Source organism: Fringilla coelebs (genome assembly GCF_963513975.1).
Source record: "Fringilla coelebs genome assembly, chromosome: 20".
Classification (NCBI taxonomy): Eukaryota; Metazoa; Chordata; class Aves; order Passeriformes; family Fringillidae; genus Fringilla; species Fringilla coelebs.
The window spans coordinates 8,205,824-8,233,011 of record NC_140046.1 but is presented as its reverse complement, the minus strand read 5'-3'; the positions used below and the strand labels follow the sequence as shown (position 1 = coordinate 8,233,011).

The 27,188-nt window shown below is 53.2% G+C and overlaps 1 protein-coding gene across 1 annotated transcript in view; it reads left to right on the top strand.

The window, feature by feature from the left end:
- The window catches only part of STX1A (syntaxin 1A), a gene marked incomplete at both ends in the record, with an annotated part of 59,245 nt that overhangs the window by 11,309 nt on the left and 20,748 nt on the right, over nucleotides 1–27,188 (top strand). The window contains 2 exons of the mRNA XM_084219121.1: nucleotides 4,287–4,364; nucleotides 5,505–5,604. Of these exons, the coding sequence (XP_084075247.1) occupies nucleotides 4,287–4,364; nucleotides 5,505–5,604 (178 nt within the window). The remainder of the gene's footprint in view (nucleotides 1–4,286; nucleotides 4,365–5,504; nucleotides 5,605–27,188) is intronic.

Below are 27,188 nucleotides of genomic sequence, written 5' to 3'. Positions count from 1 at the left end.
TCTGGGGGGTGTGGGTGGGGGTCTGTGTTGTTGTTGCCCTTCCAGTGGGCTCTCAGTACCACCCACCAAAGTGTGTGATGCTTCAAAGCTGTTGGTGCTCAGAGTCAAGCACAGCACCAACCTGGCAGGCGTGTGTGATCTGTAAGTGGAATGTGAACACGAGTAGTACTTGTGTGTCTGTAGCAAAGCTCTGTCCATGCATTCCTAGCTTTAGGACGTGGTTCTTTGTGAGCTCCTCGGTGCTGAGCCCTCCTCCCATGTGCTGTGGGTGCTGGGGATGCTCTGGGAGCAGTGGAGCACATGTGGGCTGTGACAGGGATCACAGGGGTCCCAGGATGTAGGAAGAGATGAGAAAGTTGACTCCATGTTCAGAAGGCTTGATTTATTATTTTATGATATATATTATATAAAAACTATGCTAAAAGTATAGAAGAAAGGATTTCATCAGAAGGCTTAGCTAAGAATAGAAAAAGAATGAATAACAAAGGCTTGGACTGACCAAGACAGTCAGGACAGCTGGACTGTGATTGGCCATTAATTGGAAACAACCACATGAGACCAATCCCAGACCCACCTGCTGCATCCCACAGCAGCAGACAATCATTGTTCACATTTTGTTCCTGAGGCCTCTCAGCTTCTCAGGAGGAAAAATCCCAAGGAGAGGATTTTTCATAAAATATCATGGCTGCATTGGGCTTTGCTCTGGAAGCAGTTGTTGGCCCCAAGTGGAGCTGAGCTTACAGCCAGGCTTGGTGCTGGCTGAAGGTGGCACTGGGGTTGGGACAGTGGCAGCTGTCACCGTGCTCAGATGGTTTGGAGCAAGGCTGGAGCAGTGGTGACACAGGACAGGGGGAGGGACTGGGCTGCCTGGTGGCACTGGCAGGCAGGGAGGATTTCAAAGAGCCTGTGGCCAAATCTTTGGCTCCAGGGCGGTGTGGGAGGGGTTGGATGCGTTTGTGTATCCAGCTCTTGGCTCTCCATGCTGGGCTGTGACTGCTGGAGGGAATGGGAGAGGTGGTGTGCACCTGCTGGGAGCCAACTGCAGAATTTTGGGAGCAAAAAGCTTCGGGGAAAAAGCTGGCCCTGCCTGGTGGCAGTGCCTGCTGCAGGGACTGTGCAGCCCCAGCCTGTCCCAGCACACAGTGGCACCAGGACAGGGACTGTCCCCTGGGCTGGGCACTGCTGGGGCATCTCAAATCATGGACCCCTCCAAAAGGAAGGCATTGAGGGGCTGGAGCATGTCCAGAGAAGGAACAGAGCTGGGGAAGGGTCTGGAGGACCAGGAGGGGCTGGGGGACCTGGGGCAGCTCAGCCTGCAGAAAAGGAGGCTCAGGGGAACCTTCTTAACCTCCCTGACAGGAGGATGGAGCCACTCTCTTTTCCCAGGTTATCAAGTGACAGCACAAGTGGAAATGGCCTCAAGTTGCCCCAGGGAAGGTTTAGGTTGGATATTAGGCAAAATGTCTTCATGGAAGGGGTTGTCAAACCCAGGAACAGGCTGTGCAGGGCAGTGGTGGAGTCACCAGCACTGGAGGGATTTAAATGCACCAATCCATCCCCAGGCTGGCAGCTTTGGCCATGCCCCAGCCTCACTGTGCCAGCAGCTCCTGGCCTGAGTGGCTGTGCCACAAATGGACACAACTGCAGACTTTAGGGCACAGTGGGTAAGAGCAGCACCATGCCTGCTCTTCCTTGTCAGGGTGAGATTTTCACCAGAATTGTGGGAGCTCTCTGATCACAAAGGCTCTGGGTAAGCATGAATGGGATAACTGTGTGGGAGTGAGTTACCTGTTGTAGTAAGGTAGAAAAATTTTAAAGAAAGGCTTCATAAAATCAAACCTTCTCTCCTAAAATCAGTGGCTGGCCTTGTCAGGCTGGCCCTTTGCAAGTTCCCACGTGATAGCAATCCTGGTGTGAGCAGTTCCTTAACATAATAATCTATTTCTGTGTGAAAGACAACTTGCACCTGTATAAACTGTTTTTACACTGTTAGATAGAAAAATGAAAACTATCTCTCACATATAACTTTTCCTGCATGTACACAGTGAGAGTTTGAGTGACCAATCAATGCAGGGTAACAACTTGTTACTGACCAATAATTAATTAACAAGAAAGCTGCTGACCAATGGGAGTCCCACACAAGGTCTGTAAAACTGTATAAAAAGGAGTTATGTGAATAAAGAGGGGGATTTTTCCCCCATGAAGAAAATGGAGTCCCTGTGATTTATTCCATTAGTTACATAGGCAAAAAGTGCCACAAGTGGTGGCAAGGCTGAAAGCTGAGGTCTCCAGATGGTACCACCCAAGTCAGTCACTTGACTTGTAGGGTGGAAAGACAATTTTAGGGGTGGGGTAGATATTTCATCTGGCTTATTTCAGTGTAAGAGGGCTCTCTCTGGAGCTGCCTTGCTGCAGGGTGCAGAGGGGCCTTGGGGTGATGTGTGACTGCAATCATCATGAGATGAGCAGAGGCAGTCCTGTCTTAAATCTCCATTCCACTGGCTTCTTCTCTCTTGTAAAGATGGAGTAAGAGGAAACTTTTCCAAACTGTTAATTTTCCATTTCCCTCCATCGTGTAACTGCTTTGGATAATAATCTTTTAAATGTCTCCTTATGTGCAGAACTGTAATTTTTCCTTCCCTTGAGAGCTTGCAGCCCCCGCCTTGCTGGGACAGGAGGTGTTTTCATCTCTGGTGACAATGACACACATGCTTCTGCAGACAAGGACAACCCCTCATTTGCCTGCTGTGACTTTACTAGTTCTGCTGTCTTATCTGTTTGCTCCCACCTTTCCTGCACTCTGCAGCACTCCTTTTATTTTCCCATCACAGCATCCCTCGTGTTTCCCATCACAGCATCCCTTCTATTTACCATCATGGCATCCCTTATGTTTTCCTGACATGGCATCCCTCATGTTTTTCCATTGCAACATCTCTCATTTCCTATTGCAGCTTTCCTTGTGTTTCCTACTGCAGCTTTCCCGTGGCAGCATTCCTTGTGTTTCCTGTGACAGCATCCCTCATGTTTCCCATTACAGCATCCCTCGTGTTTTCCCATCATGGCATTGCCCATGCTTTCTCTTGTGGCAGCATTCCTTGTGTTTCCCATGGCAGCATCCCTCATGTTTTCCCAGTCCAGCATTCCCTGTGCTTTCCCAGTCCATCATTCCTTGTGTTTCCCATGGCAGCATCCCTCATGTTTTCCCAGTCCAGCATTCCTTGTGCTTTCCCAGTCCATCATTCCTTGTGTTTCCCATGGCAGCATCCCTCTTGTTTTCCCATCACAGCATTCCTTGTGTTTTCCCATCATGGCATTGCCCATGCTTTCTCCTGTGGCAGCATCCCTTGTGTTTCCCATCACATCATTCCTTGTGTTTCCTGTGACAGCATCCTTCGTGCTTTCCCATGGCAGCATCCCTCGTGTTTTCCTATCAAAGCATCCCTCATGCTTTCCCATCACAGCATTCCCTGTGTTTTCCCATCACAGCATTCCTTGTGTTTTCCTATCACAGCATCCCTCGTGTTTTCCCATCACAGCATCCCTTGTGCTTTCCCAGGGCACCAGCCCTCATGTTTTCCCAGTCTAGCATCCCTTGTGCTTTCCCATCACAGCATTCCTTGTGTTTCCCATCACAGCATCCCTTGTGCTTTCCCAGGGCACCATCCCTCATGTTTTCCCAGTCTAGCATCCCCTGTGTTTTCCCATCACAGCATTCCCTGTGTTTCCCATCACAGCATTCCTTGTGTATTCCCATCACAGCATTCCTTGTGTTTTCCTATCACAGCATCCCTCGTGTTTTCCCATCACAGCATCCCTTGTGCTTTCCCAGGGCACCAGCCCTCATGTTTTCCCAGTCTAGCATCCCTTGTGCTTTCCCATCACAGCATTCCCTGTGTTTCCCATCCCAGCATCCCTCCTGCTCTCCCATCACAGCACCCTGGTGTTTCCCACGGTGGAATCTGTGGTGTTTCCCATTCCTGCTCCTTGCTGGAGTGCTCACACGGGGCTGAGGGTGCCCTGGGAGCTCCCCCTCCTTGGATGTGTCCTGTGCTGGGCACTGGCTGCCGTGGTGTTGTGGCCATCCCTCCCTGCTGGATGTGTCTGTCCTCTGCTCTCCCAGAGCCCTGGGGGCTTGGGGTGGCAGTGCCTGGGGTGTTGCACACTCTGGCTGGTGTTTGCCCCAGCTCCTTGGAGCAGGGGAAGATTCCTCTCAGGAGCTCTGAAATAGGGCTGTGCACTCTGCAGGAAGCCCTGGTTGATGCCTCTCTCTCTCTGTGCTGTTGCAGGCCAAGGACAGTGATGATGATGATGAAGTCACCGTCAGTGTGGACCGGGATCGTTTCATGGATGAGTTCTTTGAGCAGGTGAGACTTCCTCCAGTGTTGCTTTTTCTTTTTTTTTTTTTTTTGCTCCTCCAGTGTGGCTTTGAAGCCGGTTCAGACCTTTCTGCTGGCACCAGGGTGGGTTGTGGGTGGTCCAGGCTCCCTGCAGCCACTGGGGCTGGGATGAAGGTCCTGCCCTGGCTGGTGCTGCTCAGCTGATGCTCAGGGTTGTGCTGAACATCAGGAACCTGGCTTCCCTGCAGACCTGAGGCTGTGCTGCCCTGTGGATGTTTCCCTGCTCCTCCAGAACCCAGCCAGGCTGTTGCCCAGGCCATGGGAGCAGGGAAGCCTCACACCCAGCTCTCAGGCCTTTCCCCAGAGCACCTCTGCAGAGCAGCAGTCTCTGCATGGCATTGATTTAATTTTGTGCCTCTCGTTCCCAAACAAGAGGTTTTCTTCTGGCATGTGGGTGGCTGTAAGATCTGCTTGCGGATTTTTAGCACACCCTTAGCATGGCATGTGTGTGGGGGGTGTTAAAGTGGATCTGTGCAGGCAATGGAGTGGGAACTGGGATAAATCTGATGTGCAGGTGGAGGAAGATGAGCAAGGGAGTGGTGTGAGCCGAAGGAGAAGGCTGAGTTAGAGGGTGAGCAGCCTGGCAGGCAGAGAACACAGGAGAGGTTTCCCCTCTTGGGCGATGCTGTAGCACAGAAGTGCAGGGGAAATGTCAGAATGGATCTTTGGGAGAATGTGGCCTCCCTGGAATGGGGGATGAGGATCAAATTGGGCATTTCTGGAGCTTTTTATGGAGCAAGGAGCCATGGGGGACTGAGCCACTACCAGCCTGGCTTTGCAGGCTCAGCAGTGCTTTGCCAGTGGCACAGAGTCTGGGAATCAATCTGCTGCTGATTTCTATAAATCCCAGAAGTTTCTCAGTGTATCACAAAGAATACAGGACATACAGTCTGTGTTACACTGCTGTGACTCAGAGCTGGCTGGTGGGATGGAGAAGGGCTGATTCCACAGCGGTGCTACAGTTCCAAACTGGAAAATATTTATCCAGGAGAATGTTTGCTGTGGTTCAGACCTGTCATGGTTGCTTTGGAATAGGATGATGATCCCTTCACTTCCTAAAAGTCCAGGTCTGTCACAGACCACCTGTCTTCTTGTCTCACTTCACAGGTGGAAGAAATTCGAGGCTTCATTGATAAAATTTCGGAGAACGTGGAAGAAGTGAAGAGGAAGCACAGTGCCATTCTGGCTTCCCCCAACCCTGATGAAAGTGAGTGAGCTGTGAGCCCCCTGTCCTGTGTCCTGGGTGTCCTGGGTGTCCTGTGGGCTTCCCTGGTGGGTGGCTGGGGCCAGGCACAGTCCCCTGGGTCTGCAGGTGGCCACAGCTGGGTGGTCAGGGAGTGCTTGGACTGGCCTGGTGAGTGGTGGCTTTAACACCTGGAGAGGTGGTGAGAGTCCAGGGGATTTCTGCAAGGATGGGAAGAGCAAGTGGCTGTTTCTGTGGGGGTTGGCTGTTGAATTGCCCTGGGCTGCCTGGGAAATTCCTGAGGAATGGATAAAGCAGAACAGACCAAGTGTCACCTGCTTGGGCACCCAGAAATGTTGCAGCTCCTCTTTGAGCCAGAGGTGGCAGCTGGGACCTTGCATCTCTGTCCTGGGGACAATTTGTTGCTGGTTGGTCAAAGAGTCCATCCCTTCCAGACCTCTTTCTTCACCAGCTTTTTCTCCCAGAGAAAAGCTTTGCTGCCAGGAGCTGGAGTTAAGGATTTGAGCACCCAAAGGATGGCAACATGTGGGTGTCTGGGAGATCTGGCAGAGTTAAAACTGTGCATGCTGTGGTCCCCTGTTCCCAGAGGAGCTGACTGTGGCGGGGGTGAGGTCACCAGAGGCTTTCCAGTGTCTGCAAAGCCTTTAGTGTGGAACAGGCAGATTTGAGGGCTGAGCTGGGCAGGGAGAGCAGGGCTGAGCTCTGCAGGGTGGGACTGGAGCCTGCCCAGGCTCACCTGCTGTGGGGCAGCCCCTGGAGCAGCTCAGCTGCCCCAGGCTCCACCTTCAGTGTAGCTCTGTGCCCTGGTGGCTCCCCTTTGCCCCCCTCCATCGTGGTGCTGGTGTCACAGAGCTGTTGGGTGCTGCAGGTCTGACCCTGCAGGATCCTCCAGCCCTCCTTTTGGCAGAGGTGTTGCTTCCATGGGCTGAGCACTGCTTGTGCTCCCAGTGCTTAGAGGCTGGAAAGGTGAGACAGGTCTCTCTCTGCTCATCTATCTACCCTTTTCCCATCCATTTCTCATTTGCCCTGTGCAATTCCATGTCTGCCTGTGGAATTGTGCCTGGAGGTCCCAGGAGAGTGCCCACACACACATTGCACTGCATCCATGTCAAATCAGTAAATTCTGTAATTACTTGCAGGGAATGGCTCTTCCTAAATTGTCTCAGGCTCCCCTCTCCTGGCAGCTGCTCCTCAGCTAAAATTTCCTTGGCCAAGCCTGGAACTGAGGGATTTTCTCAAGGGAGTTCACATGTCTCAGGCTATTGCTCAGTCATCCTCCAGGCCCTTGTGCTTTCACTGTGAGATGTTGCAGTGTTCCTGTCTGGGAGTGTTCAGGGAAGAGCTTCTGTGCTCCTGGCTGCTGCAGTGGCATGGGGTCCACTTGGGGCTGCAAAGGGCACTCATGGCCTAAAAGCATAATAATCTATTTAAAAGTCTGAGATCTGCAGTGAACAAGATGTGGTGACATTCCCATGACTTCCAGAAGCATCCAGGACATTGGAAGTGCTTCTGGTTTTGTTTTACAGCATTATTTTGCCTTGGTATTGTAGAGAATTCAGCTTGTCTCATCAAGAATTGTTTGGACAGGAGGAGAGGAGCCACACATTAATCTGAAATCAGTGCTCTGTGGCATTGTGGTGTGCTCAGGAGGTGTGGTAGGGCTCAGCAGTGGACTCAGAATCACTTGGAGTTGGAAGGGACCTTCTAAGATCATCCAGTTCCACATCCCTGCCTTGGGTAGGGAGACCTTAAATCTACCCCAGTGGGCCACTTGCTCCAAGTCCAATGTGTCCTTGAACACTTGCAGGAATGGGGCAGCCAAACTTCTCTGGGCAGCCTTTGTCAGCCCTCACCACCCTCACACTCTGACATTTCTTCCCTGTGCCCCATCTGACCCCACTGCCCCTTGTCCCAGCCCTTGGACCATTCTGGTGGCCACCTCTGAACCTGCTCTGCCAGCTCCTTGTCTGTGCTGGCAGCCTCATCCCAGCCTCCTGTGTTCCTGAACCCACAGAGAACCTGCTCATTAATGCAAATTTGTAACCCAGGGCTGAGAATTTATTAAGATTAATTTGGAAATTCAGAAACAAGTTGGAAAATTCAAGGAAATTCAGCATGACAGGGGCATGGAGCCAAAGGACACTGAAATGTAGGTTGTGAGAGGCTAATTTTGGGATGTGCTCACTGGAGTTTGCTGTTTAACAGGGCAAGGAGTGACACCTGGGATGGCCATCAGGGCAAGATGTTGCTCCCTGCAGGGATTTGGGATGCTGTTCATCCCCTCTGGAACAGCACCTTGCTTATTTCTTAGTGATCTCCAAGTACTTCAGCATCATGTGGAAGATGCAAGATGAGGGGAAATGTTCCTCCAGGAAATAAGAGAATGTCACGGACTCCTCATCCTTGTCTGGAGGCACATGTGCTGTGCAGCTTGGTTTGGTGTGGGTGTAGCTTCTCCATCAGAGACACAAACTCCTTGAACACCACCAGCAAGTCCCTCCTGGAGCTGGAGGACTTTGGAGTGGGGCTTTAGACTGGAGCAGAGCTGGGCTGGTAGTCTGGGAAACGTTTGGGCAGTGGTTGGAGGGATGGATGGAGAGGTGTATGGTGGGGATGGAGAGGTGTATGGTGGCTGCTGGTGAACAGCTGCTTTCTCAGGGTCAGTAGTAGAAGAGAGGGACTCCATGGGCACAATCCCTCTGGAATCTGCTTTTTAAGTGGCTGTGCTTGGGCAGATGCAAGCCCTTGGTGTTCTTTGTTTGCAGGAGCAAGTGAGGTCCAGTGTCTGTGTGAGACCTGGACCTGCCTGGCGTGCGGAGGTGCAGGATCCATGGAGGGGCTCATCCCTCCCTTCCTGCTGATCCCTCTTCTGGCTGCACAGACTGTTTTTGGATCTGCCTTGCCACTGCTGCCTGGGCTTAATTTGGAGCCCAGTGGGTGGGGAGCTGGCTGGCTTTGCCACTGAGAGAGACAGCGAGGTGACAGCCCGCGGCTGCGGCAGGTTGGGATGTGGCTGAGGGGCACAGGAAGGTCCCCCCACCCCGTGGGCAGTGTCCTGGTGGGACTGGGTGGGCTCTGTTCCTCCTTGGCTTGGGGCCATCACTGTGCTGTTCCAGATTGAAGCCACAGCTCCTGGTAAACCCATTCCCCACATCCTTCCCGGTGAGTGCTGCGGCTGCTGCTGCTCCTGGCGCTGTCACCAGCTGCTCCTGCTTGGCCCTTGGTCCAGGCCACATCCCAGAGGAGGGGGCTTGGGGTGACATTCCAGCCAGCAAGAATGAAGTCACATTTGTTGTTTTCCTGGAGTGGTCAGGAGGGGTTGTGTGCCATTCCTCTCTGAGCACGGCGTCCCTCCGGTGGCCGTGCTCCTGTCTCTCCAGCGCTGGGTTATGTAACACAGCTGTTTGCTCCATGGATTGCCTCTGGGAACAGAAATCTTCAGATCCCAACTTGTGTCTCTCAGCCTGCCAGCTCAGCCCATCTCTGCAGGCTTTGGAAGGCCCAGGAAACCTTTCAGACCTGGGAGCAGGTCCGTTCCAGCTGCACCAGCACAGAAGGGGAGGTTCACTTCCATGGGAGCTTGACTTCCAGCTTCATCCCTTCAGCTGTGCAGGCTCAGGGTGGTGGTGTTTGACACCAGGTGACTTTGTTCAGTCTTTGTGGCTGCTGGGAGTTCCTTGGAGAGTGGCCCCTGTTATTCCTAGCAGACCATTTTCTGGTGGACAGGTGTGTCAGGAAGGCAAGGACACAAGCTGTAGCTGCTCACTTCTGTCTGATGCTCTTGAAGTAGCCTGGCTTGTGTAAAAAAAAAAAAAAAAGAGTTTGGAACTGCCTGGGTGCTGAGGTGCTGGCTGGCTCCTGTGAGCACAACCTCACCTCTCAGCAGGTCCTTTGGGAGAGTGTCCCAGCAGGAAGCCCAGTGTGCTCCAAGGAGCTGCTGCTGGGGGAACAAGGCTGGGGCTGGTTCCTGCTGGAGCTGCCCCCTCAGACATGGCTTCCTGGGCCCTCTCAGCTCCCCTTACCACCATGCAGGGGTTTTCTGGGGCTGCTTTCCCTTGGTGCCTGTCCCACCAGGGCAGGGAGGGCTTCCTTGAGGACCAGGAGCTGCAGTAGTGCTGTGTTGGAGGCTGCAGACTCAGGGCTGTGATGCTCCTTGGGGAGGAGCTGTGGAGAGGACAGGTGAAGGTGACTTGGTTCTGCTGTCTTGTCTTTGCTCCTTCACCCTCTCCCAGCTTCCCTCCAGTGGGAAATCAGAGACATCCCAGACTTCATCAAACTTTGAAGATGAAGCAAGTGTAGCCCCAGCAGAGTAAGGGATCTGGGAAAAGGTGTCTGGGGGTGTCCTGGACACAGAAGGCAAAAGCAACATATCCCCCCTATTCATCTTCTGCTGTCACCCTTCATCTGCAGCCTCAGTGGAGCTGGGAACTGCCCCTGCCCCTGGCCTGAAGCAGGGACACATTGACAGAGTGGCTTGGATTGGGAGGGACCCGAAAGCTCTTCTCATTCCAGCCCCCTGCCATGGGCAGGGACATCTTCCACTGGACCAGGTTGCTCCAAGCCCAGTCCAATGTGGCCTTAAACACTTCCAGGGATGGGCAAACCTCAGCTGCTCTGCACAACCTGTGCCAGCCCCTCTTGGTCTGACATTTTTCCCCCATGTCCAACCTGATTCCACCTCAGTTCAACACCACTGTGCTGTGCTGTGTCCCCAGAGCTGAGGACAGCTCCAGGGTGTCTCAGAGCAGAGGGGGAACATCCCCTCCCTCCCCTGCTGCCCTCACTGCTGAGGCTGAGCCCAGGAGACATCTGGCTTCCTTTGCTGCCAGCGCCCATGGCTAGGTCAGGTCCCGTTTGTCACTCCCCAGGATCCTCAGTCCTTCCCTGCAGGGTGTTCTCCATCCCTCCATCCATCCATCCATCCATCCATCCATCCATCCATCCATCCATCCATCCATCCATCCATCCATCCATCCATCCATCCATCATCCATCCATCATCCATCATCCATCCATCCATCATCCATCCATCCATCCATCCATCATCCATCCATCCATCATCCATCCATCCATCCATCCATCCATCCCTCCATCCCTCCATCCCTTCATCTCTCCAGCCTTCCCCCAGTCTCTGCTGGCACTGGGAATTGCCCTGACCCAGATGCAGGACTTTGCCCCTGGCCTGGCTGGCTGTCAGGATGTGGAGTGGCTTTGATGGCCATTAAATGGTGAGTGCCCAGGGATGATTCTGGTGGCTTCCTGCAGCTCCTGGAGTGGGGCTGAGGCTGGAGGACACAGCAGTGCAGCTGCTGGATGTCCTGGTCCTCAGCAGGGTGGGAAGGGCATGGTGTGGCAGCAGAGCAGCACCCAAGGGCACACTGAGAGCAGGTGCCATCTGCCCTGTGGCTCTCAGCATCCTGCCTCTGTTCCCTGCTTCCCCTCTGCAGGCAGTCCCAAGGGAGTGTGTTCTCAGCCTCTTTTCACCCATGGTTGCTGCAGTTGTGATGCAGAGACTGGAGGGGTGTTTGGTGCAGGGAGGGGGTTCCTCTGCCCACTCTGGGGATCCAGGATCCCCCAGACTGTCTCCAAGACCTCACTTGGCCTGGCCATCCCTGGCTGTGTGGTGCTAATGCTGCCCATGGCCCTTCTGGCAGTGCCACACTGTGCTTGGGTTGCCTCAGGTGGCTTTGTCCTGTCCCTGTGTCACACAGATACTTTGTCACCCTTGCAGACACTGCTCCAGCTCCATCTTGGAGGAGTTTTGTCTCTCCTGTCTGTAGTCCTTGTTGAAGGGCCTCTCTAGGACATACCCTCCAGTGATCTTCTCATTTCCAGCCTGAGTCTGTTTGCAATCGATTCACACACCAATGTCAGCCCGGGAATAAATATATTTTTGCTTAAAGAGCTGTTTGCCCTTCTGGCTTCATCCTGGCAGGTCAGCACAGCAGCTCAGGTGTTTTGTGTAGGCTTTGCACACCCCCAGCCTTCCCAGGACCAGCACCAGCTCTGCTTTTAAAGAGCTGGGTGCCCCAGGTTTTGACCTCACTGCTGGTCAGTGTTTCTTGTGCTTTTCAGGCTGGGTTGCCCTTCCCTTTTTCTGTGGAAGCTGGGATCTGTCTGTGTGGCATGGGCTGGGGTTCCCTGTGTCTGGGTGGTGGCTGCTGTGCTCAGGTAGCCACAGGCAGTGTGTGTGTGAGGGACACGGGCACAGCGAGGGCTGCAGGTCATGGTGACATGGCCCAGCTGTCCTGGAGTGACCAGTCAGCCCTCCCTGGGCTCTGGGAACAAGCTGGCAAAATGCCACCCTTCAGCCCTGAACCAGCCCAGTTCCTCCTGGCACTGGCCCAGTGGGTGCCATGGGGTGCAGGCAGAACAGGGCGAGCATGGGCTGGGAGTGCTCAGGGCATGGTGCCAGGGATGGCTGGGCTGTGAGTTTGGGGATGCTCAGGGCATGGATGTGGGGATGCTCAGGCCATGGAAGCAGGAATGCTCAGGGCATGGAAGCAGGAATGCTCAGGGCATGGTGCCAGGGGTGCCTGGGCTGTGAGTTTGGGGATGCTCAGGGCATGGAAGCAGGAATGCTCAGGGCATGGAAGCAGGAATGCTCAGGGCATGGTGCCAGGGATGCCTGGGCTGTGAGTTTGGGGATGCTCAGGCCATGGAAGCAGGAATGCTCAGGCCATGGTGCCAGGGATGCCTGGGCTGTGAGTTTGGGGATGCTCAGGCCATGGAAGCAGGAATGCTCATGCTGTTCTTCACCTTCCCTTTTCCACCACCTGCCTGAGGCTCCCGCAGCCACCTCGTGCCCTGTGTGGTGGCACCCACTGCCAGCCCTTGGGTGCTGCTGACAGGAACTGGACACATGGACTGTTGGAAAAATCCCAGCTCTGCAGAGACAGGGCAACTGAGAGGCTTTTTAAAAGATTTTATTCCATTATCAGTCTTGTAGAAGGGTGAGGCATAAGAGATGTAAAACTCAACACCGTTCTATCAGAAGCCAACCAATTTCCTGGTTACAATATCCAATGCTGCTGATATTTCTAACACAAATCACCTTTATTTTTACCCCATGTGGTCTTGCTGCAATGCATCTTTCACACTTCTAATTCACTAAAATACCTGGTCTTTTTGCCAGGCCATAGTTTGAAACTTGTTGAAACTTGTTTCTAGTTCAATCTCTCTCTCACCAATGTCATCTCTATTCAATGGCCTTCCTAAGCCAGCACTCTCAGCTGCCCTGTCTCTGTAAAGCTGGGATTTTTCCACCAAAGGACTTTCTGTGCATCATCCCAGTGCTGCAGTGAGGCTGCCTGGGACACCTCTGTCCTCTCTTCCTGTGCCCCTGGGGCTGTTTCCTTTGTTTCCCCTGAAGGTGTTGTCCCAGGTGATTTTCCCTTTTCCTGTGCAGTTCTCCTGCTCCCTGACCATCAATCCCCCTGATCACCAGCACCCATTGTGTGCTCCATCCCCCTGAGAACTGCTGGGTGATCACACCCTGACTGCAGTCAGTATCAATTAACTGGAGTCTGATTCATGGCAACATGTTAAAAAATAATCACAATCACCTGTTCTGTAATTATTTTGGGTTTAATTTAGACTTAGTGGCACTCCTGCAACCTGTGTTGTTGCTGCTGCTGCCTCTTCCTGCTGGATCTGGAGTGCTTCCCAGCTGGGCCCTGTACACCAAGGGGACAAGAAGAGCCAGAGACCCCTGTGTAGCAGCCAGGAGCCCTGCCCTGCAGGCAGTGAGCTGGGCTGTGGCATTGGTGGCATCAGTGGCACAGCTTTGGGTGTCACAGACACTGTGGTTGAGTTTCTCTCATTTTCCTGGAAGAAGATGAGAGGAACTCATCTTCTACCCCCCCATCCCTCCCCATCCCTTCAGTCCTTGCCCTGGCATGGACATGCCTGGGATTCCTCATGCTTTTGGCTCTCAGGGTGGGGGCAGGTGTTCAGGGGGATGTGGAGACCAGAGGGTGAAGGACAGAAATATTGGGGCTGCTCTGGAAAGTGCTGGGAGAAGGAAGCAGCAGGATCAGCAGTGGCAGCCCAGCAGCCACGAGGGGAGGGGGCCAGCCCTGCCCTGTGCAGCCCTGGGTGGGCTGTGTCACCCAGCTGTGTGGCTTCCTGGGGGCTGCCTGTGCAGGCAGAGAGGGGCAGGGACCCCAAGGTGGGGAGGGTTCCCTGCAGCAAAGCCCCTCCAGCCCCAGCAGAGTTCCTTGTGCAGCTGGAGCTCTGCCTTCTCCTGCTGAATGGTTGTCTTGGTGCTGGTGCTGGGGATAATCCCTTCTCTGCAGAAATGGGTTTAGGAGGGCTGAGCTGAGCAAGCCCTAAATCCTTTTACTCTTTCCTGAGATTATTCTGATGTGTGGGAGGCTGCTGCTTTCTAGGCATGCTGAGAGCAGGAGCAGCAGGGTCTGGTCAGTGGAGCTGGGCAGCAGCACAGGCAGCAGCAGGAGGAGGAAGAAGAGGAGGAGGGTGGCCAGAAGTCCTGGGATCTCTGGGACCTCAGCATCACCCATGGAGATCCCACTGTGGGTGCACCAGGAGTTCCTGCTATGGGCTCATTCCAAGAACTGACTCTACAAAGCTACAACTAAATTATTGAGAGGGGAAAGAGTCAGGGACAGTGAGGGGGAAAGTGCTGGGAATAGCTTGAGGAGGAATTATTGATGAAAATCCATTTGGATTTGGAAAGGCAGTGTCTGTCTGTCCCCCCTGGGTGACTGTACTCACGTGTGGCATGGAGGTGTGTGTGGCTGTGCTTCAGGTGGGAGGAGAGGGAGAAGAAATCAATTAAAAATGGAGAGTTCAGGCAAGCAGTCCGAGGAAGTGGTGGCCAGAGCAGGAAATCTGAGTGCTGAAGGAGCCTGGGAGCTCTCACAGTGGGTGTGCACAGAGGAGCACAGGTGGATTGGGTCTGGTGGAGGGGGGACATTGCTGGGTGGGTGCAGGGACACCTTTGCCTGGGCTGGTGAGGTCCAAGGAGGGCAGACCATGGCTGCAGCGTGGGGCACCTCATGTTGGACAGGGCTGGAGCCTGCCAGAAATGGCTCCTCTGGCCCCTTGAGCTGTCTTGTGTCTGGAAATGAGGGTTCTCTGGATCGGTGGTGGGGTCCTGTGGTGTGAAAGCTGCAGGTGCTGTGGTCAGTTAGGCTGCCTGGGGTTTGTCAACATCAACTGTTGAGAGACTGGAAGAGGAATGGAGGGGTGGACAGCCAGGATAGCCAGTGGGACACTGCTGGGAGAACAGGTTGGATGGGGATGTGACCAGCTCCAAGACACTCCTGGAGACACCTGGGACCTTTTTCCTGCTGAATAGTGACAGAACAAAGACACCTGCAATAGGATGTCCAGTCTGGTGGTGCTGGCCCTTGGCATGGCTGTGGTGCTGCATGTGGTTCTGCATCCAGTGTTCTACCCTGTGCTAAAAACAGCGCTGAGCCTGGAGAAAAAGAGACTCAGGAAGGACCTTCTTGCTCTCTAAACTGCCTGAAAGGATGTAGCAAGATGGAAGAAGATTTATTCACAGAAATTGTGGTCAGGCTGTGAAGGGCAATGGTGGAGTCACCATCCCTGCAGGGATTTAAGGGATGTGTGGATGTGGCTCTTGGGGATATGGTTCATGGTGGCAGTGCTGGGTTAACTCCATGGTCTTGGAGCAACCTAAATGATTCCATGATGCTCCTGTTCCTTTTGAGAGGCAGTTCACACAGTGCTGCTGTGTGTTTGACAGAATCCCTGCAGTAGCCAAGTGTTTGACTGCCGTTCTAAATCCTCGCAGCGCTCGTTTTAGGAGAAAACATTCAGGCAGCAAATATCTCCCATTTCCCCTTGAACTCCCCCCCAAAATCCCTGTATTTTATAGCCTCACAGCACCACCCACATTCTGCATGAGGCTCCAGCCCACTCTCTCAGGGTCTGTGCCCACTGCCCCCTCCTGCCCCCGTGGTTGATGCGAGGCTGCCGCCAGCTGCGAGGCTGCCGTGGCGTGGGTGCAGCACCAGCTGCACTCAGGGCTGGGAATAACGATTCCCTGCAGCCCAGGAAGATGATTAATCACCGTGGGGGCACTGCTGCCCATTTGCTGGTACTGGAAACCCTGCAGAGAGCTGGTTGGAAGGGCTCTGCCTCCTGGAAGTGCCTGGGGGCTGCTGATCCGGAGCGGGTGCTGCTCGGGCAGCTGCCAGCCCAGCCCCTGCAGGCTGATCCCTGCTGCCTGCCCAGAGCTGCCTGCCTGCCTTCCAAGGGCTTGGAATCCCACTGGCAGAGCTGGCACTCTGGTGTTCGCCAACCTGGCCACCCACACACAAACACATGGCCTGGACATCTGTGGGACCTTCTTGAGTGCCACTTGGACCTCCTGCTTCACAGAATTCACAGAATTCTCAGAATTCACAAATTCATAGAATGACCAGGTTGGAAGAGACCTTCAAGATCACAGAGTCCAACCCAGTCCCAACACCTCAACTCAACCCTGGCACCCAGTGCCACATCCAGGCTTTGTTAAACACACCCAGGGATGGGGACTCCACCACCTCCCTGGGCAGAAGTTTCTGCTCAGTTTCCTGAGCTGGGCAGTGTTTGATGTCATGAGCTGCCCAAAAGCTCAGTCAGGAGTTGGGATTTATTTTTGTTTTGTCTTGTAAGGCTTCTCTGCTGTTTCCTGGCTTGCCTCCATCCCCTCTGGCCAGCTTGAGCTGTTGGCAAAGGGACTGAGGGGGTGGGAGGACGTAGGGCTTGGCTTCATGCATGTTCCCCAGCCCAGACCAGGGTCTGTCTCCTGGTTTCTTCCCCACCAGGAATGTGAGCACTCCCTGGCTTGTCTCAGCTCCTGGTGAGGCTGTTTGCTCAGAGTTTGGGGTGAATTACAGCTTGTGTGGGTACTTTGAGGGTCTTGAGTGGCAGGGGCTGGGGATGGTGTGAGTGGGCAGTGGTGCTGGGTGCTAGGGCCACAGTTGGAGTGTCAGTTTGCAAACTCAGCCTGCTGCAGGCTCTCTGTGAAGGCACAGCTTCCTGATGGACACATTCACATGCTCCAGTGTGGCATCCTCCATGCCTGCAGGGGGACACCCTGCCTCACCATGGTTTTCATCACAGGCTGCAGGGAAAAGCTCTGCTCTGGTGCCTGGAGCAGCTCCAGCCTCTCCTTCTGCACTGGCCTCAGGGTCTGCAGGGCTTCTTCTCTCACCTGTTCCCATTTCTTGCTCACAGCTGCTCTTGGACATTGTTTGTAGCTTTTATCTGAGGCACTATCACTGATGGTCTCAGCCTGGCCAGTCTGCTCTGCAGCCCTTTGGCACTGGCTGTGCCCTGCAAATGGGCAGCTCCTGGTGAGGGTCCTCTGACAGAGAACAGCCCTGCAGGTGCCAGCAGCTCCCATAGTGCTGGGTTTGGAAGTTCATGAAATCATGGATTTGCAGAAGGGTTGGGGTTGGAAGGGATTTAGGGGCGAATGTCATTCCACCCCCTGCCATGGCAGGGACACCTCCCACTGTCCCAGGTTGTTCCAAGCCCTGTCCAACCTGGCCTTGGGCACTGCCAGGGATCCAGGGGCAGCCACAGCTGCTCTGGGCACCCTGTGCCAGGGCCTCAGCACCCTCACTGGGAAGAATTTCTTCCTGATATGTAATCTCAATTTCTCCTCTTTTAGCTACCACAGCATGCCCTCTATTCCTCCATCCATCCTTCTGCATCCTCCCTGTTGTGTCATACCTGCTGCAAAGTGTTTTATTGGCCAGAGTTGAAAAAAATTCTAGAAAATTAGGAAAGGGTTGAGTCAGCATCTGATGCTTTTGTTCTTGTTTTCCACAGCTTGAATCAATAAGTTGAAATGTGAAACTCTGAGCTCTGTTTCCAAGAATAAATGTCAGCCTTTGGGAACTGAAGGACTGCACAGAGGTCACTGATGTCCCAGTTTTCTTTTGGCAAATGGGACTTCAGCTAGAAAGTCCTTCTCCACAGAACTGTTCTCCATCCATCCATCCATCCATCCATCCATCCATCCATCCATCCATCCATCCATCCAGCATCCATCCATCCATCCATCCATCCATCCATCCTGGCCTGGGGATGGGGCTGGATTCATGGGGTGTGGTGATGCTGAATGATTTTTCTCACACCTGAGACCTTCTACCCGAGGTAGCTGGCTCGTGGATGCAGTTCCTGCATCAGTGCAGTGCTGGGCTGCCCTTTCAGGATCTGTCCTGTTGTTAACATGCTCCAGTTCCCCTCCAGTTGGTGGTGATGTGCTGTGTTTGGAGCAGTCTCCTCTGGAGACGGTGACACGGGGACACGTGGGCTGGGGGGTGTCACCATAAATCCTGGCTTGTGTCTGAGACCTGGGAGATGGGTTTGGGTTGATATTCCAGCCTCAGCAGCCTGAGCAGGGGATGTTCACAGATGCTGGCTGATAGGGACAGAGAAATTAATCTATCTGTCACTTCAGCCTGCACTGTGTTGGTGACAGGGACAGGACATGGCTTAGGAGGGACCTTCTCACTCTGCACAGCTCCCTGACAGGAGGGGACAGCCAGGTGGGAGTGGGGCTGTGGGAGGACACAGTCTCAAACTATGTCAGGGAAGGCATAGGTTGGATGTTAGGAAAAGGTATAGGCTGGATTTTAGGAAAAGGTATAGGCTGGATATTAGGAAAAGGTGTAGGTTGGATATTAGGAAAAGGTGTAGGTTGAATTTTAGGAAGAAATTTTTCACTGAAAGAATAAATAAGTACTGGAATGCTGTTCCCAGGGAGGTGGCAGAATCACCATCTCTGGGTGTGTTTAAAAAAGCCTGGCCATGGCACTTGGTGCTGTGGTCTGGTTGAGGTGTCAGGGCATGGGTTGGACTGGATGATCTTGGAGGTCTCTTCTAACCTCATCATTCTGGGATTCTGAGATTCTGTGGGCTCTGCTCCCAGGGAATGAGGGACAGCCTCAGGTTGCACTAGGGGATATTTAGATTGGCTATTGAGGAAAAGTTTCATGATGGAGAGGGTTGTCCAGCCTTGGAGTCCCCACTCCTGGGTGGCTTTAACAGATGTGTGGATGTGGCACTTGGGGACATGGGTTGGTAGCAGTGGCCTTGGCAGTGCTGGAGGAATAGTTGGGCTTCATCATCTCAGAGGGCTTTTCCAGCCTAATTGATTGTGGGACTCTGTGGTTGGGGAAATGGGATGAATTATTGGTGTTTTGGGCATGATGGCTATGAAGGCTCTGGCTGGGCAGCACTAGGGCCAAGCACTCTTGAAGGAGAGTGTGGCTGGATGAAGGCCCTGTCACTTCCCTGGTGGTGACATGTCTCCTCCTGTGTCCCCAGAGCTCTTTCTGCTGATCCTGCCTCAGTCCCTGGGGTCTGTCAGAGAGAAATGTTTTTTGAGAGCAGGCAACAAATCTTGAAATTGTTTTTAATGCCAGCAGAGCCTGCTTAATAGGTTTAAGCATCTTATCTCCCAGCACTGTTAATGAGTTCCCAGGCCCCACAGAGGTGGAGCAGAACTGTGTTTTCCTAATCAAGTTATCAGTTTATTAGCAAAAATGCAAATAAAAGAGTTGCATTGGATGCAACTAAAAAAATAAAAAAGTGCTGTCTGGAGAAGCACTGAGCTTCATGGCATGGATAACAGGATCAGAGCAAGGCCAAAGAATTGTCCATAAAGAAGGGGAAATGCAGCTGGGACGTGGCCTCTCAGATGTCTGGGGCTCTCTCACAGGAGATTTTTCTTCTTGTGAAGCTCTAAATGGTGGAAGCATTTCATTTATTGAGTCACTCCATGAACGTGCCCTACTGGTAGAAGAGCTCCCCAAGAGTTAGTGGATGATTAATTAGCTTTGAAGTAAATAATTAATCAAGAGGTATAGAATCCAGCAGGTCAGGACTTGGCTTGTGATCTGTAAATACTGATGTGTGCAGACCATCTTGTGCAGATATCCTTCATTAGCAGCCTGCTTTGAACCACTTCCCTGTGCACTTCTGTAAGGAGAGTGATCCATCATTGTTCTGCTGACTGCCAGGGTGCTCAGGGCTGGAAGTAGCCCTCAGGTAGGAGCACTTCAGATACTGGAGAGAAATTCTGGGTGGTAAGGCCCTGGCACAGGGTGCCCAGAGCAGCTGTGGCTGCCCCTGGATCCCTGGCAGTGTCCAAGGAGAGGTTGGATGGGGCTTGGAGCAGCCTGGGACTGTGGAAGATGTCCCTGCCATGGCAGGGGGTGGAACAGGAGGAGCTTTTATGGTCCCTTCCAATCCAGAGCGCTGCAGGTCTGTGATTGTGCTGATGTGTGAGATGCCCTTGGTGCTGTTTTGGTCTGTTTTGATGGACACCATCTCCAGGTCACCCACTGAGTGTGTGTGCACAAGGATGTTTGTGCCATTTCCCATTACCCAAGGGCTGCTTTTTTGGTCTCCTGTGGCTGTCACCCCCATGGTCACAGTCTGAACCTGGTGGATGTGGTCCAGAGTGCTGGGTACCACAGAATCATAACATCACAGGCTGGGTTGGGTTGGAAGGGACCATAAAGCTCATCTTGTTCCACCCCTGCCATGGGCAGGAACACCTTCCCCTATCCCAGGCTGCTCCAAGCCCTGTCCAGCCTGGTACCAGATTTGAAATGTTTTCCTCTGCCCTTCAAACTGTAGCCATGAAGGGAACAGCTTCAGGGGAAAGTTATGATGGAAAATAACCAAATCCTGACATTCCCACATACCAGAGTGAGCCTGTGTCAGTTCCAGCCTTTCTGACATGAAACCATCCCTCATTCCCTGCCTGTGGGCAATGGTTTGAACACTGTTTGACTTCTTATTGCAATGTGAGAAGTTTTTGAGTTGCATCAATATTTTAAAATAATCAGTTGGATATTACAGGTGGACAGGTTGTGTCAAAGGGTTTCCAGTACCAACAATTATTGGTCTTTAGTCTCTTAAATTAAGGGCAGCAGAGCCTCCTCCTTGTGTGACAGAGAGCATTGTCCCCTCTGTGCCCCCTTGGAAGGAGCACCAATCTCTGTGTCCCCACCCCCTGTCCTGTGATGAAAGGCCATCTGTCCTGAGCTCAGAGTCACCTGTAAAAGCATCTCCTGTGGTGCTGCTGGCAGGTGACTCCACAGTGCATTGGGTGATGATGTGGAGTGACATTTTTTTTTTCCCATTGAGGGCTTAAAAGTTTTGAAGGATGGTGATAAAACCAGCATGTTGCTGTCTTTGTCACCACTTCCTGATCAGGTTGGGTGTGTGAGAGAGGAGGTGGGATCTTTCTGTACAGGTGTGGGCTTTCAGGAGGATGCAGCTGAGTGACTCATGTGTGTTCAGCCCGAGTCAGAAAAGTAGGACACGTTTATGCAAGGCATGTTAACATCTTTTAAAAATGCCTCAGCTATAAGAAGTGCCTTATTCTTGGCATCCATCTGGGTTCTTGCAGAGACAGTGCTTTAGAGTGGGTAATGGCACCATGTGTGGATTATATATCTCACCATGACCAAAAGGAATCTGGAGCTCCCAATCTGGAAGATAATTCTGTGCTCTTGAGACTACTGCAAGGGCTTTTAATAGCTTCTGGTGCTACAGGAAAGCAGCCTGGTGGGAAAGCAAGTTGGAGAATGTAGGCAGAACATCACCCACCTTATTTTCTTCTGAATTTTAAGAAGATCCTGCTTAGTTCCTGCTGTTCCCCTTCTGCAGTGGTGGAGCCACAGCAAATGGAGCTGCTCTCAGGATTCAGCTGGGGAAGGATGTGTAACATTTGCTCTTAATTGAAAAGAAGATGAAGTGACATTTCCACCCTTCGTCTCGTTCTTTTTTTTGTTTGCCCTGTTGTTCAGTTTCACATGAAGAAAATGCTGATGAAAGGGCTTGTCAGTGTTTGCCATTGCAGCTCCATTTCCAGGTCTGAGCAGGGAGCTGGACACAGCCCCAAGGCCCTGGGGAGCTTCTGCTCTCACTCTAGAGAAGCTCTGAGCTGCTTTTCCCAGCAGCCTGAAGTCATTACCTTTGCTGATGAAGGGCTTCCCCTGGGGACCATCCTCTGAACCCCACACTGGTGGGAAGGTGGTCATTGATATGGATGGAGCAACTGGGGATGATGTCCCATCAGCTGTGAGCAGCAGAAAAATGGGGAAAAATGCATATTTATATGATTGAAGTAATGTGTCATGTGAAAAATCCAAATTCTTGTGATGTAAACAGGCTTTTCTGAGCTCTGCTGGGGTCTTCTTGCAGTCAGCTGCTCTGGCACCTCAGCTGTGGGGAATGCTGCTGCTGCCTTGCTCCATCACTAGCAGGAGGACCACAATCCCCTGATTCCCCTCTGCCCTGAGCTGTGCTGGGCTCAGCTCCTGGGGCTGAGATGTTCCTGGGGTGGGATGTGAGATGTCCCTGGGGTGAGATGTGAGATGTCCCTGGGGCTGAGATGTCCCAGGGGTGGGATGTGAGATGTCACTGGGAGTGAGATGTGAGATGTCCCTGGGGCTGAGATGTCCCAGGGGTGAGATGTGAGATGTCCCTGGGGCTGAGATGTCCCAGGGGTGAGATGTGAGATGTCCCTAGGGTGGGATGTGAGATGTCCCTGGGGTGAGATGTCCCAGGGGTGGGATGTCCCTGGAGTGAGATGTGAGATGTTCCTGGGGTGAGATGTGAGATGTTCCTGGGGTGAGAAGTGAGATGTCCCTGGGGTTGGATGTCCCTGGGGTGAGATGTGAGATCCCTGGGGTGAGATGTGAGATGTCCCTGGGGTGGGATGTGCTCTCTGACCTGGTCCTCCACAGGGAAATGTGGAGCATTCAAAGGACTGGAGCCCCTCTGCTGTTGAGACAGGCTGGGAGAGCTGGGGGTGTTCAGCCTGGAGATGAGAATGCTCTGGGGAGAACCTAGAGCCCCTTCCAGCCTAAAGGGGGCTTAAAAAAAAGGGGGAGAGAGTGACTATTTACATGCAAATAGTGACAGAACAAGGGAGAACAGTTTTAATCTAAAAGAGGGGAGATTGGATTAGATTAGATTAGATTAGATTAGATTAGATTAGATATTAAGAAGAAATTCTTGCCTGTGAGGGAGGTGAGGCCCTGCAGAGGTTGCCCAGAGGAGCTGTGGCTGCCCCTGGATCCCTGGAAGTGTCCAGGGCCAGGTTGGATGGGGCACCCTGGTCCAGCAGAAGGTGTCCCTGCCCTCACCTGGCTCCAGCCTCCTGTCAGGGAGTTGCAGAAAGCAAGAAGGTCCCTCCTGAACCTCCTTTTCTCCAGTCTGAGCCCCTCCAGCTCCCTCAACCTCCCCTGGTGCTCCAGACCCTTCCCCAGCTCTTTAATGTCTTTCTGGTTATGAGATGCCTAAAACGGAACCCAGGAGTGGAGGGATGGGGAAGGCAAATCCTGCAAAGGAAAGAATCTGGAGAATGAATTGTCAGAGGAGAGTGAATTGCAGAGTGTGAGGATGGAGCCATAATTAAAGGAGACAGACAGCAAGAGGATCCAACATGAGAGGGGGGAGGAGGGTTTGGGGGAGGCTCAGGGGTGTGGGATGGGGGGAGTGGGAGAGTAGGCTGAGGGGGAAGCACAGGGAACACAGGAGACAGCACACAAAAATATTGCCTGTGCAAGAGTTGGGCAGGGTGAGTGAGTCCTTGGCAGTTGTTCTGTGCAGCGCATCCCCCCTGTTCCCCCTCCTCCCATCCAGCCCAGGCCATCCTTGCATTGTTCTGCAGGAATTTGTAGCATCTCTGTTATTTTCTGTCCATTCCAGTTATGTGATTTCAGCATTCTCCTTAAAGACCTGCTTGGGTTTTCCCCTCCTCCCTCCCCCTGTCAGAGGTCACTTCTCCTGCAAGGAGCAAGGACACTGGGGGAGAACTGGGGTGGGGGAGCGGGAAGAAGGCAAGGTTGGGTGGTGTGCTTGCTTTTGGGATTCCCTGTCCCCTCCTCCCCTGGACGGAGATTTCCTTGCAGTGAATTGCTGAGATCTCCCTGCAGTGAATTCCTGAGCTGGGGAGGAGGCGCTGATGATGACACAGCAGTGACGGTGACACAGCAGTGACGGTGACACAGCAGTGACGGTGACACAGCAGTGACGGTGACACAGCAGTGACGCTGCCGGGCTGGGGAGGAGAGGAGGAGAGGAGGAGAGGGAGCTGCAGCGAGAGCGTGCTGGGGAGCACGTCGGCACTGCCGGGCACTGACGGGCACTGACAGCTCTGCTGGGCACTGCTGGGCACTGCTGGGCACTGACAGCACTGCTGGGCTCTGCTGGGCTCTGCTGGGCACTGCTGGGCACTGACAGCTCTGCTGGGCTCTGCTGGGCACTGACAGCTCTGCTGGGCTCTGCTGGGCACTGACAGCTCTGCTGGGCTCTGCTTGGCTCTGCTGGGCACTGCTGGGCACTGACAGCTCTGCTGGGCTCTGCTTGGCTCTGCTGGGCACTGCTGGGCACTGACAGGCACTGACAGCTCTGCTGGGCACTGCTGGGCACTGCTGGACACTGACAGGCACTGCTGGGCACTGCTGGACACTGACAGGCTCTGCTGGGCTCTGCTGGGCACTGACAGGCTCTGCTGGGCACTGACAGGCTCTGCTGGGCACTGCTGGGCACTGACAGGCACTGACAGGCTCTGCTGGGCACTCCTGGGCTCTGCTGGGCTCTGCCATGGCTCAGGAGGCAGCTCACATGGTTCACAGCTCCCACACGCCTCCAGAGCACTGGGAGCCCTGGCACAGGGCTCACATGGCACACACATTTCATGGCACAGGGCTCCCATGGCACAGGGCTCACATGGCACACACATTTCCTGGCACACGGCTCCCATGGCACATATCTCCCATGGCATGCAGCTCCTCTGGCACACAGTTCCTGTGACACACAGCTCTTGTGACACACAGCTCCTGTCCCACACTGCTCCTGTAGCTCCCACAGCACATGGCTTCTGCATTTCCCATGGCACACAGCTCCCATGGCACACAGCCCCCATGGCACACGTGGCATGTGGCTCCCGTGGCACACAGCTCCCGTGGCACACAGCCCCTGTGGCACACAGTTCCCATGGCACACAGCCCCCCAGCAGCACCTGGAGGGTGCAGGGTGGATGGATAGATGGATGGATGGATGGATGGATGGATGGATGGATGGATGGATGGATGGATGGATGGATGGATGGATGGATGGATGGATGGATGGATGGATGGATTAATGGATGGATGGATGGATGGATGGATGGATGGATGGATGGATGGATGGATGGATGGATGGATGGATGATGGATGGATGGATGGATGGATGGATGGATGGATGGATGGATGGATGGATGGGGAGGTTCTGGTCAGAGCTGTGTGCTGGTGGCACCGGTCAGAGGCTGCCAGCTGTTCATCCTGCTGGGGGAGGGAGGGCCCCAGCCAGTGGCAGGTGTGTTCCCCTCCCCAGAGCTGCATCAGCAACAAGTTGTTTCTGATTTTGGTGAATTAACAAGCAAAAGATGGAGGCAGTGGGTCAGCCTTGGGATGGGGATCATGGAGGAGGGCCCAGCACATGTAACTCACCTGCAGGCTCAGAGCTGGCTCTCTGCAGTGCTTGGAGCTGTGTGTGCAGGTGGGGATGGATGGACCAAACCCTGCCTTGCTGCTGCTGTCACCTGCAGAAACTGTTGGGCTGGACAGAAGGAGGGAATGTTGTACCTGAGGGTGCTGGGGCCCTGGCACAGGGTGCCCAGAGCAGCTGTGGCTGCCCCATCCTTGGAAGTGCTCCAGGCCAGCTTGGATGGGGCTTGGAGCAGCCTGGGACAGTGGAAGGTGTCCCTGCCAGGGCAGGGGATTGCAATGAGATGGGTTTTAAGGTCCCTTCCAACCCAAACCACCCTGCAAGTCCATGGCTGTATGAAAAGATCCTGGAACAAGTATCCAGCACTGTGGGGTGGATTTTTTCCCCCTTTTTGACCTTTCCCTGACAATGGGTCATTTGGATCTCTCAAATTTACAGGGGAACCTGTGGGTTATACCTTCCTTCCAACTTGGAATTCTGGGCTATCCCATTTCCTTGAGTTAGTGGAGTCTGAAGAAGCTGCCAGACAAGCCCTATGCAGGGATGATGGCTGCAGCTGACAGTGACAGCAGGTGACAGTGGCTGCAGGATGTCCTTAAGGCCCTTCCTAGCTGCTGTGACCTGCCTGTGTGTTGTCATCACTGGGACCTGACAATTTCAATGAAATTACGGTTGCCTGCACTTCAGTCAGTGTTTAAAAACATAAATAATGCTCTTTTTTGTTTTAGGTTTTTTTTTAGTTGGTTTTTTAAATGATTTTATTTTAGATGGGTTGTTTTGTTCGGTTGGTTGTTTTTTTGTTTTGTTTTTTAAGGAAAAAAATCTGGATTCAGCACATTCAGGTATCTGCATTCTTTGTGGGTGCATTTTGAGTCTTTATTTCACACTCACTGCTTTGGGTACCAACTGCAGCATCTCAAGGGCACTCCCAGCTGAAGCTCTGGGAGTTAGGACTACTTCTGGTCAGTTTTTTTCTGCCAGTGCTATAAAAAGTTTTCAGCCAGAGGTAATACTTGCTCTTTATCATGGAAATATGCAACTCTAAAAATAACCTTTCCACAATTCCCCAGCTGGCTTCCTTTCTGCACAAAGCCCTGTGTCTGTCTGTCCAAGTGGGCTCACTGAGTGTCACCTTGTGCAGGGGTGAAGGATTTTGCTCCCTGCTGAGTCCCTCCATCAGGCCCTCCCTCCTCCTGCCCCATCCTTTGGGGTGCTCAGTCACAGGGCCCCTCGTGGGCACAGACTCTCTCATCTGGAACAATTTAATCCAGAATTTGGGCTGAGTCTGATTTTGGGAAGAGCTGTGGCATGTCCTAGGAGCTGGGGAGGGATGGGTGAAAGGCCTCAGGATGCTGAAATACAGGAATAAAGCTGCCAAAAGCAGGAGAGACTCGTGGAGGGGAGCTGGGCCAAAAACAAGGTCCTGAACCTGGGCTGGGGCAATCCCCAGGGCCAGCACAGAGTGGGGAATGGATGGATGGATGGATGGATGGATGGATGGATGGATGGATGGATGGATGGATAGAGGGATGGATGGATGGATGGATGATGGATGGATAGAGGGATGGATGGAGGGATGGATGGATGGATGGATGGATGGATGGATGGATGGATGATGGATGGATGGAGGGATGATGGATGGATGGATGGATGGATGGATGGATGGATGGATGGATGGATGGATGATGGATGGATGGATGATGGATGGATGGATGGATGGATGGATGGATGGATGGATGGATGGATGATGGATGGATGGATGGATGATGGATGGATGGATGATGGATGGATGGATGATGGATGGATGGATGGATGGATGGATGGATGGATGGATGGATGATGGATGGATGGATGGATGATGGATGGAGGGATGGATGGATGGATGGATGGATGCATGATGGATGGATGATGGATGGATGGATGGATGATGGAGGGATGGATGATGGATGGATGGATGGATGATGGATGGATGGATGGATGATGGATGGATGGATGGATGGATGGATGGATGGATGGATGGATGGATGGATGGAGGGATGGATGGATGGATGGATGGATGGATGGAGGGATGGATGGAGGGATGGA